The following is an 18,018-nucleotide window of genomic DNA, read 5'->3' on the forward strand; positions in this document are numbered from 1 at the left end:
TTGGTTCTTCAGCTTCCAATTTGAACAGGGCAGGAAGTAGCTTAAAGATTAACAAAGTAAGCAAACTTGTTTGCTGTGTAAACTATGGGTAAGTTTGAGGCTAACTGCAGGAATTCTGAACCCTGGGGCTGGGCTATGTGGTTTCCATAGCAACTAATGACAGAAAATGAGGCAAACCAGCCTGACTCATAAGAAATGTTTCTATCAAGTTCCCAAAGGCCAAATTTGGTCACTGGGAGACCTTTAAAGAATAGAGTCATTTCTGTCTTACTAATCACATTCAAAGGGCAGAGTGTTCCCCAGTAAGAGCAGCTCTCTCCATGAGCAACCAAGGAGGCATAGTCATTCATCTGTGAGGAACAATGTGGTGTTCCTACTATTTACACATGGCTGCTCCTTCCAAAAGCCCCACTGTTAAGGGGTATATCTCCGGGCATTGGAGAACACCAGAGTGCTACTGCTTGACCGTATTGTACACGGTGACTGATTGGGGTCAGGTCCACAGGGAATTGGACAGCAATTTTTGGAATGGGATTGGCATTGTTGCATGAGCCAGACTCATTCCTAATGGATCAGGGTGGCAGTGGGTGTAAGGAAGAGAATGAAGGGAACTGTTCTAGATCTTAAAAGAAATTCTGAGGCCCACAAGCAATCTGCAAATCACCTCCTCACCACCCTTATCCTCAACTGCTGCGAGTCATTGCTGAGGCTGATCTCCGGCAACATGCCCTGCTGACCTTCTTTGCTCTATCCCAAGGATTTTGTGCACAGCTTCTCTTTGACAGTTTTCCTCCCATTCTGAACTTTTAGCCACTACTTCCATATTTTTTTTTGGTCTTTTCTACATCATTGTTTAAGGCTTTCCTTAATGCTCGTTGCCACATTTTCATTATTTTCCCCATGTTCATTCTTGTATTTTAACCTATCTACTTCCACACAACAACCACAGTGAGCTTTATAAAATACTAGAGGCCTCAATGGGGAAAAAAAGGAGACGTATGTACTACTATTTGTAATACTTTAAACAATAAAATAAAACTTAAAAAAAATACTAGAGGCCTAGCGCACACAAAATCGTGCATGAGTAGCTCGCTTCCACTTGCCTCAGCTGGCCACCCTGCCCATCGCCACTCCTAGCTCTCTGACGCCACTAGCTCGTACCCCACCCTGCCCACCACGAGAGCCCCTGCTTGTTTGGTCATGATGGTGTTATGGCATGGCAGCCACAGGCCTTTTATATAAGAGAAATATCTACCAGAGGCCCAGTGCGTGGAAATCATGCGCTGGGGGTGGGGGGTCCCCTCAGCCCAGCCTGTGTCATCTCGCAGTACGGGACCCATTGGGGGATGTCCACCTGCTAGCTTAGGCCCACTCCTCGCGGGGATCAGGTCTAAGCCAGCAGTCAGACATCCTTCTCACAGTCCGGGACCCCTTGCTCCTTATTGCTTGGGTAGCTGTTCCCGCCACCGCCTCTGTACTCGCTAGCTGTGATCCTGGCTTCTGGCTGAGTGGCGTTCCCCCTATGGGAGTGCCCTGACCACCAGGGGACAGCTCCTGCATTGAGTGTCTGCCCCCTGGTGGTCAGTGTGCAGCATCTGCCCCGGGTGGACAGTGCGCATCATAGCAACCAGTCATTCTAGTTGTTCCACCTTAACGGTCACTTAGGCTTTTATTATATAGACTTGCCACCCTTTTCTTTGAATAGTTCACTTACTTTACATTGTTCTAGGAGTAAAGTTCAAATAGCATGGGCTTCACCCCAGACACCAGGCTTGCCTTCTACTCATCTAAGTTGACAAGCTAACTCTTTTGTCTCAGCGCCTTTGCACATCCAGACCCTTCTTCCAATTTTTTTATTCTTCATCTTCCTGTAACATCCTTTAAATTTCCCTTTGAAAGTCCCATTCTCAGTAATCAATGTGGATTAGGTCTTCCCTGATAGGCTCACTCATAGCAACCTGAAAAAATATATTTATTTATATTTTTGACTAATATTTGTTTCTGAAAATGCAACTGCAAAGCGTCACAATGCCCTAGCATAGTATCTGGCTACATTCATGATAGTTAAATTGTATTTAATCCACCTTATTGAAGGCATGGAAAAGTGGAGTATTTACACTCCTAGTTACTGATTGTCCTCAGGTAGAGACGACAAAAGTACACCAAGCAAAAGATATCCCTTATTTCACAATTTTTGGATCTTGTTGAATCAGAGTAGGCTATTCAGAGAAGGTTTATGATGCAAACTCTTTATTACATTATGCCCAGAGGAAGCGACCACACTTGTTTTGGCTAACCCTGCTCTTGAATCATTTCCCGTTAGCTCTGGAGGCGCCTTGAGTGCAGCACCAGACTTGTTGGGAAGGATCTCAGGCTTTAGCAGGTCAGGTTGTCTCTCTGACGTCAATCCTGCATTGCAGGGAGGACCTACATGATCCCAGTGCATTTCTCAGGGAAGGTAGTGAGTCAGTTAGAAAATGACCAAAACAGTGTGCCAATGACAGGGTCTCTGAAAATATTTCACATTATGATAAACTGCCTTATTTATTTCATTTTTTGGAGCTATGGTCAAAATATAGAACAAAATACAGAAGAAATTTTCATCACAATAAAAGATGAAACTTGAAGTATTTGGAACCTGAAATATTGATTGTTTCTGTTCCAATGTCTTAACTATAAGTCAGGATGAAGAGACTGGGAGCAGGAAGAGTAGAAATCACAACAATTACTCATTAATTCTTTATTGAAGAATGAGCCCCTGAGTTGGGTAAAATTCTCTCCATTCTTCAAATAAGGGCAATAAAGCTGAAAGGTTAAATGACTGGTCCAGTGTCACAGAGTCAGTGAGTGACAGAGCCTGGATGGAAACTCAGAGTGCAGGCTCATGCAGGGGCCAGTTCTGCTCTGGCACAGAGTTCACAGGGGAACTCTGGCTTCCATTTAACCAAGAGAACTGTTTATTTTACATATTCAGTATGCTGAAAAATAATGTGGACATGTTTTGTTTTCCTTTCTAAAATATTAAGTTAAAATAATTGGGAATAAAGTGTGCCATTCTCTTTATTAGATAACAGGTTTTGGTACAAATCATAAGAAATTGAGATTTTTGTAACCCAAAAGTGGTGGAATGTTGGAAATTTCAGATTATATTTGTCTTTGAATAGTCTTTCTCTCCTGACACCACTGTATTTTATCCTTATGTTTAGAACTTAGAACTTTGCCAATGATGTAGTAGAGACACAGTAAATGTTTATGGAAGGAATGAACAAAAAAAAGTTGTATTGTATAAGATAAACATCCTTGCATGTTACACTTTTCATACAAAGACATAACATTTTCATAAAATAAATGGTAGCTTTCTAAAGGCATCTTAGTGCAGAGGAAAATATGTGAACTTTGGAGATTGGAAGATAAGTCCGATTTTGCTCCAAATGCTCACTATGTGAGACCTTGGGCATGTCCTTTGTAAAATGAGAATGACAGTAGATACTGGCAAGGATTGCTATGAAGATCAAATGAGATTCCACTTCTACAGAACCAATCTTATGTAGGTACCTGGCAAACGTTTTTCTCAACTCATACATTGACTCTTAAATCACAATTTAAAATAATTGTTACCACTTCATTAATTTTTAAAAATTTAAATTCTTTACTGTTGAAAATGTCACAGATGTCTCCTTTCCCCCCCTCATTTACTTCTCCTCAGCCATTCCAACCCCCCTGCACATGCCCTTAACACCCTACTGTCTGTGTCCATTGGTTATGCTTAGAAGCATGCATACAAGTCCTAGACCACTTCATTCTTAAGAGGAAAACTTTGAGTCCTAAAAAGTTCATTGTAGCATTGGCTTCAGCTAAGCCATGGTCACTGTAATGCTTAATGAGCACTGGAAATTTCTGAATTATTTTAAAAATCATTATTCAAGTAAAAAATATAAGGAAGCAATACTGTCTAAGTATGAGGTACATAGATACCTTCACATACTAATATGGCATAGTGATATCAGCAAATATAAGAAAATAAAAATTCTTGTTACTTTCCTTTGTGGGATAGTATTTGTGTAATAAGAAATTCTATTTTAATACTGTGAAGTGGTAAACTTCCTGTGTTCTAAGTTCATATCATTGCTCCGCCCTGTGAAGATGATAATGGTCAGCAAAACAGAGCTATTTTGGTACCAAGTAAGGCTGCACAATCTTCCTCATCAGCAAAATTGAAGGGAAAGGCAAGGAAAAAGCTTTTATGTTTGCAATTAAGCTTTGATATTTAATAGTAAAAAAACAAAACCTTTTGTTGATCTAAAACAATTCGGTATTTTAGGGAAAAATACTATTCATATGGAAAATGTCTTAGATTTTATTTTGCTGCTATGCATAAAGATATACATAGTAAAAAATATTATTGTGTATTCACTATAGAAGAAGATTCTTGGAATATTTGTGGCCCTTCATTTCTTAAGTGAAAATGTCCAGAATATTGTTTGCTTTTACTTTATTCAAGAAAAAAATGATATCAATAAAGCTTTAATTACTTTATTGTCTAGAAGTTAACATGTGATTATCCACAGAATTGAAATTTAATACAGTTACACTTTGTTCATTTAGCATTCAACAAATATTTACTGATGATTCACTATGTGGAAGGCACAGGAATAGGCTCTGAAGATCAGGGACCTACAAGATAAAAAGTGTCTTGCCTTCATTAAGCTTATATTCTGGGTGACTGCTCCCACCATGATAACTATAAGCCATGCTTTATTATAATTCATGGTGACACTACTAAAATGACCTGGTTAGTTATTGTCTTATGATCTTGTCTATCTACATCGAATAGGTTATACACTCACACACACATGCACGCACCCAAATATATCTATTGCACATGCAGTTATATTTTAAGTTAAATTCTCACTGAGCCAATATTTGTTAAGGTTCAATACTGTAACAGACATTATCCTGGAATTTGGATGAAATAGAGTAAGTCCTTCCCTCAACAAAAAACAACTGAGGAGTATTGGGGAAAAAAGGACTTGTAGCAAAATACCTCCCAGGGAGTGCAGACAAAAAGCACTGGTGCACAATCTTGAAGTTTAAGAACTACCTTCATAGGACAGTCATTTGACTTAGCCCATAACAAATGTAGAGGATTTGAGTACAATGGAGCAGGTGTGTTTCAGGGAGGTAACAGTGATCTTGCTACGCTAACTTGGGTTTGTAGGCTGGCATCATTGGCATCATCTGGGAGCTTGCTGGTAAAGCAGAATCTCAGGCTCCCCCTCCCAAGTCTCCTGCAATTTAAGAAGGTTCCCAGGTTATTTGTATGCACGTTGGAGTTGAGAAGCACAAGGCTAGAACACAGAGAATGAAGAGTCTGGGCCTTCTACTACCTGGGCCAATGTAGCTGGACAGAGTATGACAGTTGTAGTACAATTAATGACACTTTCTAAGAGCTTTAATGGTGGAAAACTCGAGGTCTTTGCTTTTAAGGTTAGGCCAGGTATTTATTTGAATAAATCTAACCTTTTGAGGAAAAAAACGTTGGACTGGAATTAGGGTAGTGATCTATCAAACTGGGACATGGCAAATTCTAGTCAGTCAATACTTCCCTACGCAGAATGAACCACTTCCCCTTCTGAGGTTATTGCTATCATGCATATTTTCCTTTTTGTTGTAATTACTGCCTTATATTATAACTAGTGGCCAGGCGGGGGGTTCCCCTCAACCCAGCCTGCACCATCTCTAATCAGGGGCCGCTTGGGGAATGTCCGACCACAATCTGGGACCACTCGCTCCTAACCACTCACCTGCCTGCCTGTTTGATCGCCCCTAACCTCTCTGCCTGCATGCCTGATCACCCCTAACTGCCTCTGCCTGCCTGCCTGATCACCCCCAACTGCCCTCCCCTGCCAGCCTGATTTTTGCCCCCAACTGCCCTCCCCTGTCGGTCTGATCGCCCCTAACGGCCTCTGCCTTGGCCCCCACCACCATGGCTTTGTCCGGAAGGAAATCAGATATCTGGAAGATGGCCAATTAACCAATCTAATTAGCATATTACCCTTTTAGTAGTATAGATAGATTATATAAGATTATATAGATTATATAGCAATCCTATATATCGGGAGAAAAAGCCAGGAGTAGATTCTCTTGGAAGACAAAAATACATAATCCCTATACTGGACTGATGTGCAGCCCCCTTGGCTGTCAGTGCTGGGTCTGGGTACCTGCAGAGGCAACAGTCAGTGCTGGATCTCCACGGCAACCCAGTACTGACTTCTGGTCAGTGGAGCCTTTGGACGTTTTGGATGTTATGGACCCTAGGTTTTTATATATTAGGATTACTTGTTTATGTGTCTGCCCTCCTTCCACCCTCCTTCAACCCCATCACTACTAAATAATTGTACTGAACTTTCTAAGTAACAGCTATGCAATCATTAAGAGCTTATTCCCAAATTACTTAAAGTTCAATATTGTAGTTAAAGAAAGTTGTCAGTCATTTATTATTCAATAATTATTTACCAAATGTCAGGTATATTCTACCTCCCCTTTCTGGTGCCCCATTTTCTCCTTCCACTGCTTCTCAGCAACTCCAGTCCCCAAGAGCATCCTATGCAGAGCACATGATCATTGATTACATCATCAGCAACAAACTCCGTACTGAGTACCTTCTCAATACAAAGATTTCCACTTCCATTGACATATGCAGTGGTTACTAGCAATTGATGATAGAACATGATCATAGGTGGTAGATACGATGGCTAGCTGTGTTTAGTATGACTCAAAGGCTCACCAAAAGCTTAAGAAATTAGTTCTAATCCAGAATGAGGAAGAGCTGCATTTTTAAAAGTAGCGATAAGAGTGAGGCCATTCCATGAAGACAGACTGAAAGTACAATGAGAAAAATGCTATCAATGTTATCAATATGAGGCAGTGGCTGATTTCTCATTTTGTACTTCCCTACATTCTTCTGGGTTTAGAGTAACATTGGAAAAGTTGGGGAACCTCCTGGAGCCTCAGTTTCTTATTCTATAAATTGGGGATAATAAAACTTGCCTTACAAAAATATTTTTAAAATTAGATGAAATTATTCAGCATCCTATGTAGTGCCTGACACTAAATAGGCATTGAAAAAAATAGTAATTTTCCCTCCACTGCCGATACAGAACATAATTGTTACACTGCCTTAGGTTTAGTTTTATTCTGGTAATTTCTTTCCAATTTTGGGTGGGTTCTAACAAAAGGTCAGAGGAACAAGAAAAGCAGATGGCCTTCCTGAAGTGTGTGCCAAAGGGACTCTTGTGCCTTAAGGGCGGTGTCTCCACCCTTCACACAGCTTGGAGGCTCAAGGGCAGGTCCTCAACATTGTGCATGTCCCTTCCTGCGCACTCCCTGGTGCAGACTCCAAGTCTGACAAGGAAAATGTGCTGTGATCATCACAAGGGGAGAGAGCAGCTGCTCCGAGGTGGAGCCTATTGTCAAGGCTCCCCTTGTAACAAACAGAGGAAAAGGCCTATCAAAGCATTTCCTGCTCTCAGGAGCCATGTGCTTCCATTAATTCTTTTCTCTGAGTCAGTCTGTCTCCCTCACGCTAATGCCTCTCAATATCCACCGTCCCCGAGAACAGAACGGTCATTTTTAGTAGTTACATTTACACTCTACCCAACAGTGTGTGTTTTAATGAGAGGAGCTAGCTCAAATGTTCAGTGACACGTACTAATAGATTCCTTATGGAATAAAAGGTTGTGGTTAGGGTGGTTATAATTTTTCAGAGTTTCAGCTTATACCCATCTACTGGTGTTGGTACATGGAGATGATGGTGAAGTCTCTGCCCTTCCTTCACCATCAAGAGATTACAGAAAAACAACAGTGAATGTTCTCTGAGTATGACATTGGTTAAATTCACACCGTAGGAAGGAAATTAGCTAGCCAGGGTAGTCAGTGAAAAAGGATTCCTAAAAGAACAATTAGTTTTGTGAACCACAGTTCTAAATGAATGTCTGAATCTTGTGGGCCGAACTAACCAGCCATGGAACTAAGTAAAAAAAAAAGTATTCCTAAATGAATGATAGTGCTTTGTGAATTAATCCAGATTTGATCTCAAAGAAGAAGTCCTGGAGTGCAGCTATCAGTAATAAAGGGAAGTTTCTTATACTATACCCTGTTCTGGAAAGGAAAATGTTACAAAGAAGGTAGATGGTGAGCATAGCATATACACATAAGGGGAGACAGAAAGGTAGAATTTGATAAATGCTTATCTAGCATTTGTATGGTGAGAGTCCCTAAATACTAATATGGTAGATTGCAAAAAATAGTGGAGTGTAATCAAGATGTCCTGATAAATAGCCTGCCAATCACCAGATATGTGATTGGCACTATCCTACATCATCTAGCTACCAGGGGGCATTTCAGCTGACCCCACGTGAATGAAAAAAAAATCCAACAGAGGACAGTTGAACCCTCAAGGTACCCCAGAAAATCATGAGCTAAATAGGGCAATTGTCAATTTACATTACTAAGTGTTGGGAGGGTTTGTTATGCAGCAAAAGTTAAAATTGCAGTGGTCAACAGATAAGAACTTTCTGTTATGAGGCTAGTTCTTTAAACCTCACCAAAGCCAGGGTGAAATTGTCCTCAAGAAACTGCCTCCCCTTTGTTTTCACTTATAATTTGCCTTCATGTTTGGTAGTTAAATTGCTCCCATAAATAAATTAATTAGTGGTCCTTATTTATATTGCAGACTGTGAGTTTGATTAGGGTGAGGTTTTGTAAGTCTCTCAACCTTGATGCCCAGATTATTGAGTTTCTGGTCTTTCTTAGCCAAGTAGCAGAGTTTTAAGTGGTAATGGCTCTAACAGATCCCTGTTTTGCCCAAGGAACCAGCTCTGTCTTACTTGTCTAGAAACTTTACAAACCTAACAGCAACACTGAGTTTTGAAAATTGAAAGAGAAAAACTGTTCAGTATCTTATATCAGTTTCAAAATAATAAGAAAAAGCTACAAAAGAATAAAGGTTCACTGAAATAGTGTGAAAGGTCAACAATTGGATATAGGAACCTCGTCCTGACATCTTTTTAGGATAATGAAGAATCCACATGCCAGGCTAGAAAATCTTGGAAGAATCACAAGCCCTTTTGACCCCATAAGGAAGGTGACGATGCGATATTTTCAACATCCAAATGTATGTAGAATAAAAAGACCATATTAGTCGGTTCATACCTACTTAATGTGATACGATCAATTTAAACTTCAAAATGAGAAGCTCAGATTGTTATTTTGCCTACAGATTAGCCTACTCTTGCTTGGCTGACTTATTTTAGTCAACTTATTTAATTAAATGATTATCCAACGTCACATTAATATGGTCTTGATTGTTGGTATGATACACACTTAGTTGTTCGTCTTTTCTGATTGAAATCAGAAAACAGGCAAAGGCATTTGGTTCCTAAGCACATGCTGGAAGGCTTTGTTCCACAAAGGCTCCCACGCTTCTCCAGCACAGATTAGGGGACTCTAAGCCTGTGCCATTCTTTCTGAAATTCTTGCTAGATGACATAAGATGTGTAGAATTGCTCTGGTGATCAGCACAGCCTTTCTTTTTCAGTTGTAATAGCACTTAGAGTTTTTAAACCTTCCCACAACCAGTCCCTCCCTTCTTCACACTCATCTGCATGAAAGCTCTGGCAGCGACTGGTTATACTATGACTCTGAAGCTGGAAGGAGAATGAAAGAAAACAATACTTTTCTGTCTTAGATCCATAACCAGAGATACAAAAATTATGTCAAGAACAACAAAATTAGAAGCTATCAGCAACTCTGTTCACAGATGTTCAGAGAACTTGTTCAATTCCACTGCACATGTTGCAGCCATTCATGTGCAATGACAAACAAAGTGCTTAGTGGCAGAAATGCACTATGGCAGGACACCTTCCTGGCATGACTCTTCCCACAGGAACTGTGGCTCCTGCCTTGGTTTAGTCATTTAGCATTAATGGGCCACTGTCCACTGAGCCCTCCATTGAGATGCTGAGGAGACAAAAAAGATGCAGATGATCACATGTTGATTTCAGAGATGAATAAATTAATATGTCAAAAAGATACCTTATATTTATGAGAAGTGTGTGTGTTCATAGTCAAGAAACACCTACGAAGTACCTACCCCACATTTAGCTCAGTGCTAGAGGCTTTGTAATGTTCTAGCATTAGCAAAGCAGCATCGCAGTCTTCAAGAATCTAAACCTTATAGGTACTTAACTTCGGATCTTTTCCATAACATTACCTTATTTCAGGCTTACAACAATCAAGAGAAATAAGTGTGAAGATGTTATGAGCAGAATTGTGCCCCCTCTAAATTCATATGCTAAAATCCTAACCCCCAGTGCCCTAGTATGTGACAGTATTTGGAAAAATAGCCTTCAGTGAAACAATTGAGGGAAAATAAGGTCATTAGGGTGGGCCCTAATCTAAAAGACTGGTGTCCTTATAAGACAAAGAGATTAAACGCAGAGAAAGAAGACCCTGTGAAATCACAGAGAAAATACAGTCTCCTTCAAGGCAAAGAAAGACGCTCCAGAAGAAACCAGCCTGTCAACATCTCGGGCTTTCACGTCTAGTCTCTAGAACTGTGAGCAAATACATTTCTGTGGATTAAGCCACCTAGCCTGTGGTACTTTGTCATGGCAGTCCTAACAACTTAAGATAGGAGAAATGATTATCCTTATTTTATAGATGATAAAGGAAGGCTGAAAGATATTATTTATTCAAAATGGCACATTTACTAGTAAATGGCTGAGACAGGATTAATCCAGTTCTTCTAATTCCCTGCACACTGCCCTGCTTATCCTTCTACCATCTACACACAGCACAGCCAACTATGTAGCTAGCTAACAGCCAAGACCAGTGCTAAGAAACCTGGGGGAGCAGATGTTTTTCCTCAGGCCACTACCACCTTCGCTTGTTTGTGCCTTTACCCAATTCAAGTGCCCCCTCATCCTTGGTTTCAATCTTTCTGTTCTGCTTTAAAAGTAAAACCACATTTTCTCAGTGGAAGATATTTTCTGTTATGAAGTAATTTGTTTTATTAAGTGCTAATTATATAAGTGTTCATTTGTGATGAGTGCTAAGGCTTGCTTTTTAAAAGACTACCTCTGAAAGAATAACTTGTCTGGATTAATAAATGAATTATCCAGGACAGCAGGCAAGTGGTAGATATATTTAGTTGGAAGAAAGGCCTTCCATTTACTTGAAAAATATATTTAATTTGCTAAGACTATGTGGCTTATGGGAGTCAAGCTAATGTTGATCAGATAAGATTTCTTAGAACAGATAAAATTTATGAGCAAAGTTAATATAATGATATTATTTGAATGAGAGATAATAGGAATAACACATTCCAGGATGAGGTGCTAATTGCATCTTGGGTTAACATTTTGTTTAGTCAAAAATGTATTGAGGCCTGTGATGTGCCTGAGAAGGCATGGGTGGGTTAAACAGAGCCATGTCCTCAAACTGGTCACAGTTTCTGACTTTGATTCTAGGTCACTGGTTCTCAATCTGACTTTACAGCAAAATCACCTGAGGAGTGGTTATAGAACAGAGATGGCAGGTGTCCAGCCCCAGAAATTCTGAATAATTAAGTGCAGGGATTAATCTCCACATACTATAATGATTAAAATACAAGAAAAATTGTACTCTCCTCAAAATATGTCCTTTTGGGGATATGATTTTCAATTAATGTCAGAATTAATATGGTAAGAAAAACTCTAGCTAATGGCACAAAATCAAAATCTTTTTAATCTCATATTGAGTGCCATCAACAGAAGGTGCAACTGTAACATAAGGAATGGCTCCCAATATCCAGTGCTCTTCACAGTTAACTGTGCAGCTTCATAAAAACACCCATTACATAGCCCAATGTTCAAAGAGTTTGGAACCAGGAATCTATATTTTTATTATTTTAAAAAGATATTTATTTATGTATTTAATTTTAAAATTATTCAATATTTTATTAGTTTCACATGTATGGCGTAGTGGTTAGACATTTACATAACGTATGAAGTGATCCCCTCATACGTCTTGCACCCTTCTGATGCTATATACAGTTATTACAATATTATTGACTATATTCCTTAAGCTGTACTTTACATCTCTATGACTATTTTGTAGCTACCAATTTGTACTTCTAATCCCTACTCCTTTTTCATCCAGCCCCTATACCCTTCCCATCTGGCAAGCATCAGTTTGTTTTCTGTATCTATGAGTTTGTTTCTATTTTGTTTGTTTGTTTTGTTTTTCAGATTTAGCATATAAGTGAAATCTTATTGTTTTGGGTATATATGAAGCACATGGTAACCACAAACCAAAAATCTACAAGAGATATACAAGAAATACACAGAAAGGAAAGGAATCCAAACATGAAACAGAAAGTCACAACCTATAAGATAAGAGAGCAAGGGAATAAGAAGGGAACACAGAAAGAAAAACAATCACAACAATTAAAAAATGGCAATAATTACTTACCAATCTATACAAATTAGTTTAAGTGTAGTTAGATTGAATGCTCCAATCAAATAAAAAGATGAATAGATAAAGAAAAGGTGGTATATAGCTATACAAAGGAATATTATTTGGCCCTTAAAAAAGAGTGAAATCTTACCACTTGTGACAATGTGGATGAACGTAGAGGGTATTATACTAAGTGGAATAAGTCAGAGAGAGAAAGGAATCAGCATCTTTAAAAATGCCACAGGCGATTATGGTTTTCACTCACAGTGGAGATTTTATCACTGACAGCCATTGCTTGCATTTGAAAGTGGTAGTTAGGTAGTTAACAGGTGGCCTTACCATGGGCACACACCAAAACAGATGCAGGCTATTAAAAATCATAGGTGGTTCCACAGAAAGTCATTCCCTCACATTCTGCCTTCAGCAACCATCATTAGTAATCAAAACTTTTAAGTTAAGCTTTTGTTTTATTCAAGAGAAATTCCTGCCACATGGAAGGGTAGTTGGGGAACCCTGGAAGACCACACAATTCCTAAACCATGGCCTGATCTTTTGTTTATTAGTAAGGCTAGCCAAGGGCACATCAATTGCATCCTTGATTGTCCTCTGAAAGTGGGAAAAATAGTAGGCAGGCATGGTCCTGGGCCCCTTTCCCAGTAATTCCCATCTATTGGAGATTCCTACAGATGCAAATCCTCCTTTTCTGTGGACCAGGGAGGTAAACTGAGGAGCCAAACATTGAGTGAAATAAAATAATGAATCTATAGTTTCTGATTTCTCCCAATGAGCAAACGGAGAGCCACAGCGTTAGACTGACCACTGGAAGCGAACTTAGATGGGGTCTTCTGCTCCAAGGTATTAACCCAGGTATTATTTTAACTGCAGACTTGAAAGGGTTACAAGGGTTTAACATAGAAGAAACCCTTGATACAGTTGAAATGACTAAACTCAGAAACTTTCCCCGCTGTAACACAAGTGACAAAAAACAGACAAGCAGACACAGATCAAATGAAAGTGATTTTCTCAGAGGCCATGCCTTCCTGTCTTCTGTCTTACTAGCATATAAGTAATTATCATTTTCAAAGGAAAAGGAGAAGCGTAGTTTCTCCTAGAGAAGCAGTCTAAACTAGTGGCTGGGAGTCCAGGCTTTGGAGAAACCTTCCTGGTTTTGAGTCCTGGCCTCATTAGCTGTGTGCTGTTCAGCATGTTATGTCATCTCTCTGTGCTTCATGTTCATTACACCTTATACATTTGCACATGCATGCACACACCTGCCTTTAAGGCATGATACTAATCAATGATTTAATGCATGCAAACAACTTGGGAAATTGTCTGATAAATTGTAAGCACTCAATAAAAGTTGTTATTAAGATCCTAATGATATCAATGTTATTAATGAGCCATGTCATCTTTGCTGCTTATATTTCTTCTATTACAGTGAGATACCTTGAGATATATTTGGCCATCCCTGTGCCATAGAAGGGTTTCTAAACTGAATTCATCCTACCTGTTCTAGTGATGTTTACTTTGACCTCCTGTTAAAGGATAAAAATAATATGCAGTTAAAAACCTTCCTTGTGCAATCACATTGATTCCAACTTATGTTCAGCATGAAGGGACAAACAGCATGTTTGTGTAATAATTTCCCGGAACAGTTATTATTATCCACAATATTGTGGGTCATATCCAAGTTGCCTTTTAATTCATTTACCATGTGATGGCTTTGCAATCAGAAAGTAATGATGGTAGACAGCAAGAAAAGTAAGTTAGTACATGCTAATATGAAAAGTGGGTAAGATTTATATTGCACTCTATCGAAAATGGGCAGAGTACATAGTTATGAGTATGTAAAATAAACTGAAACTTTGCACTTTGTTCAGCATCTAAGATGTATTTAAAGTCTTTGGGGGAAATAAAGGTTAAACGGTTTCACTGGAAGCATGGAGTATAATAGGTATTCTGGAGGAGAAAGTTGCTAAGATTTCTTCCCTGGTGATTTATCAGTGTCTTTTCGGGATCCCATGGATAGAGAAAATGTGTCAGGGAGAGGCCCTAATCAGAAGTGGGAAGTTTATTCTTGGCACCTGAGAAGAAGACTTTGGGTGAGATCATTAAACGAGCTATGTTAGCAAGAATGGGGACAGAGGGTCATAGAGCCGCCTTCATTTTGATACTCCCAGGACACCATCACCAGCTGAGACTCCCATCTTTGAAAGCTCTTCCTCTTTTTTTCTTAATTTATTTTGGGACCATGGATGTCTTTGAAAATCTGATAGAAATTAAAAATATTCCTCCCAGAAAATGTGTGTATGCGAGCACACACACACACACACACACACTGCTGTATATTAATTTGTACTTTTCATAGATGTTCTCATGTAAAACATTTCCTTCTTAATTGAGTGATTTTATATTATCTTCAGTGAACAAATCAATTAACTTTTGAAAATAGATTTGACCACTTAGTCTCCTTTTAAAAAATGTGCTGTTTAAAATCCTGACTTGTAACTCTCTCAAAAGATTTTAGAGCATTCAGTTGTTGCGTTGTTTTTGTTTTTGTTTTCTATGATCAGCAGTTTCAAACATCTTTATAGATGTTCCTGAAACACTTAATTTCTGAGGAATTTTTATTTCTGTCTGATAGGAAAGTGCAGTAGGCATGGATGTATGTCTTCTTAGAAGTATTTTATTATAATTTTATGAGGAAATAAAAAAAGACTGTAATGTTATTCCCATATTGGTTTATATTAAATAAACATTGGTATCCCACAGAGTCTTCATCATAATTCAGACTCTAACCTCAAAATATACTGTTTGGGGAGAAATAAATGTACAAATGTACTGAGTTATTGTAGCCACAGAGGAGAAATTTTTAAAAATATGGGAGAGAAAAGCCTTTTAGAACTCACTCTCAGTGGAGATGTAAACAGCAATATTAATAAGTTCATCCATACATTTCTATGTCTGTACCTTATATTTTAAAGTGGGCAAGAAACTTTCTGAATATTTGATGTAAGAATTTGGTTTGAAAAAGTTTGGCAACTAATGTAAAGCTAGCCTAAAACACCTTTTAGTTCTTAAGAGTAAAATCCTTGGAAAAGTTGATAATAGTTTCTAGAAGATTGTAGTAATAATTTACCATCTTATATTGTATTTTGATTCCAATCACCACAGACCAAAGGCAGTCAAGTTTATAATAATTTATTATGGTTGCATATCATTTGTCATTTATAATAAATTATAGAAACTATAGCATCTTTATAAACTATTTAGTATACCATGTTCACTTCCTAATGCTCACTGCAGTAACTGTAAGACATTTAATTAGATTATAGTTTAGCATTATTTAGAAGATAAAAAATATCTACATTTTTTTTCACAGTACTTGGAATTTCTGAAGGGCCCATTATTCCAACTTTTGTGCAACCACTCTGAAATGCATAAAAACCTCTATAAACCAGAAGGTGGCGTACGGTTTTGCTGAGCTGCTGAAGGTACTGCAGCTCCCTGACTTTGCACTTACACCCATGTGGCGTACTTCTCAGGCACTGTAATAAAGGCAAATAAATAATCACTTACTGATCTCTAAAAATCTATACCAATAGACCACATTGAAGCTTGGAAACATCTCGAGAATTCAAATTAAAAATCCAGTAAACAATTGTAGCATGAAGCTCTCTCTCCCTATTCTCCCTTCCCTCCCCGCCCCTCCCTCCTCTTTCCCCTTCCCCAGTTTGCTTAAGGAAACAAACAAAAAGTTCAGGTGGAATTTAAGTCCTAGGGCCTGTCAAAGAGACCCTGGCTGCAGTTCTTCCTCAGCCATCATCTGTTTTCTTCAGTTTCATCTCCCCTTCCATCTGTCCAGACCTCTCCTGACACCAGCATCAGTCCTTTCGGGCCAGGAGGGTTTTCCAATCCTTGCTGAAGGCAGCTCGTTCTCCACTGTCACAGCACAGGCGTGGAAGTGGTTGGAGTCCTGTCACCAGTTTGCTCTGTTCCTTTCCAGCCTCCGGAGTCCTGGCGGAGGAGAAGCTTGCAAGGAGCAACACAGCGCTGCGTGTTAGCGTCTCACAAACTCACTTGGTCTTTCAATGTCCATTCGTGGATAACGTCCTTATCCATTCTCTGGTCCTCAGTGGACTTTGATGGAATATTTCCGCAGTTTCAGAAACTGGAAAAGCTTGTCTTTCGTCCTCTTCTTCAGGGCCATCAGGGCCCGGGTTTTCTCCTCCAGATCTTGATCTATGGCCAAGATGATCTTGGCTCTCTCCTCTGCTTTCTTGTCCCCAGAGTTTCTGAAGAGCCTCTGCAGTGATTCTTGGTCGATGTTTTCAAAGATGTTGCCCACGGCTTTCTTGCGTGAGGCTGTGTCGAAGTGGTAGCCGTGGATGGACGGGCTGACTCGCAGCGAGGAGGACATGGTGCCGGCTTGGTTGCTTGGCTTTGCTCTCATAGATGGGAGGATCTTCGGGAACTCAGCGCCCAGGCTCTCCAGAGAGTCTGTAGCAAACTCATTCCAGCACTGCTATTTAAAGCATGAACAAAAGCTCCAGGCTCAAATTACACTGGTGACATCAGAGTGATCTCAAGGAAGAATAATCGCAGGCAGGTTTAACAGTTGAGTTGCCAATATCCCGTTCTTGTGCAAAATGTTTCCGAAAGTATGTTCCCAAAGCTCTGGGGCGTGGAAGTGGGGGTGTGTTTTGTTTTGTTTGCCTCATCTGTGTCAATAGGATTATAGAGACGTGGGCTCTTCTTTAAAAAAAAAAAAGAGAGAAAAATTGCTGAAACCAGGAAAGTGCAAAGATAAGACACAAACCTGGGTGCCTTAGGCTCTCAAAATCTTTCCTAACAACCGAAACAAAAGTTCTGCTAACACAGGAAAGTGTTAGCACAAGAATTTCCAGAGACGTTATGAAAGTGTACTCCAAACATCTGTGGCCTTTGGACACCTCTATCCAGGGCCACTCCTAAGCTGCTCAAAGATAGCTTAACAATTAAAGACATCCGTTTGGAATAAATAGGTCCGATTGCAGAATGGGAGTTTAACTACGAAGTGCTGACAGGACACTTGCCTGGAGCTGTGACCTTTCAGAGACTGTACTCACTGAAGAAAACTGTAAATTAATAATAATAGACAATATCCCTTAGATTTGTGTATATATCAACAACATGTCTACTTTAAACAAGTGGGAAAGGTAACAGGTGCTTTATGTATACAGTACTCAAAAAAAGTGATTTGACTTTTTTTTTTAATACGTATTTTGGCATCACCCAGACATAAAACGACACCTTCTTTGGAAGAATTTGAATTTGTTCTTTTCACCTTCCACAATATTCAGCCAGCCAGTGTCCCCACAGATGTATGGAGCACTTACATTCAGCCAACTGCTTTCCTCAACTTCAAAGGGCCCCAGAAACTTCTCTTTATGGACCTTCCGCCTGGTCCATGTTCTAATACTCCAAGAATATGGGCTGGTTTTCATTTTCCTCTCATCTAGTCAAATCAGATCTAGTGTA

At 39.4% G+C, this 18,018-nt stretch overlaps 1 protein-coding gene across 1 annotated transcript; it reads right to left on the minus strand.

Annotated features, from left to right (window-relative positions):
- Positions 1–16,010: 16,010 nt before the first annotated feature.
- On the minus strand, positions 16,011–17,435 carry LOC102755661 (chromosome unknown open reading frame, human C8orf4). The gene has a single exon (XM_006765553.2). The coding sequence runs from the start codon at positions 16,949–16,951 to the stop codon at positions 16,631–16,633; it is 321 nt and encodes a 106-aa protein (XP_006765616.1). The 5' UTR covers positions 16,952–17,435; the 3' UTR covers positions 16,011–16,630.
- Positions 17,436–18,018: the final 583 nt, after the last annotated feature.

The sequence above is a fragment of the Myotis davidii genome, unplaced genomic scaffold (genome assembly GCF_000327345.1).
Source record: "Myotis davidii unplaced genomic scaffold, ASM32734v1 scaffold93, whole genome shotgun sequence".
NCBI classification, from domain to species: Eukaryota; Metazoa; Chordata; class Mammalia; order Chiroptera; family Vespertilionidae; genus Myotis; species Myotis davidii.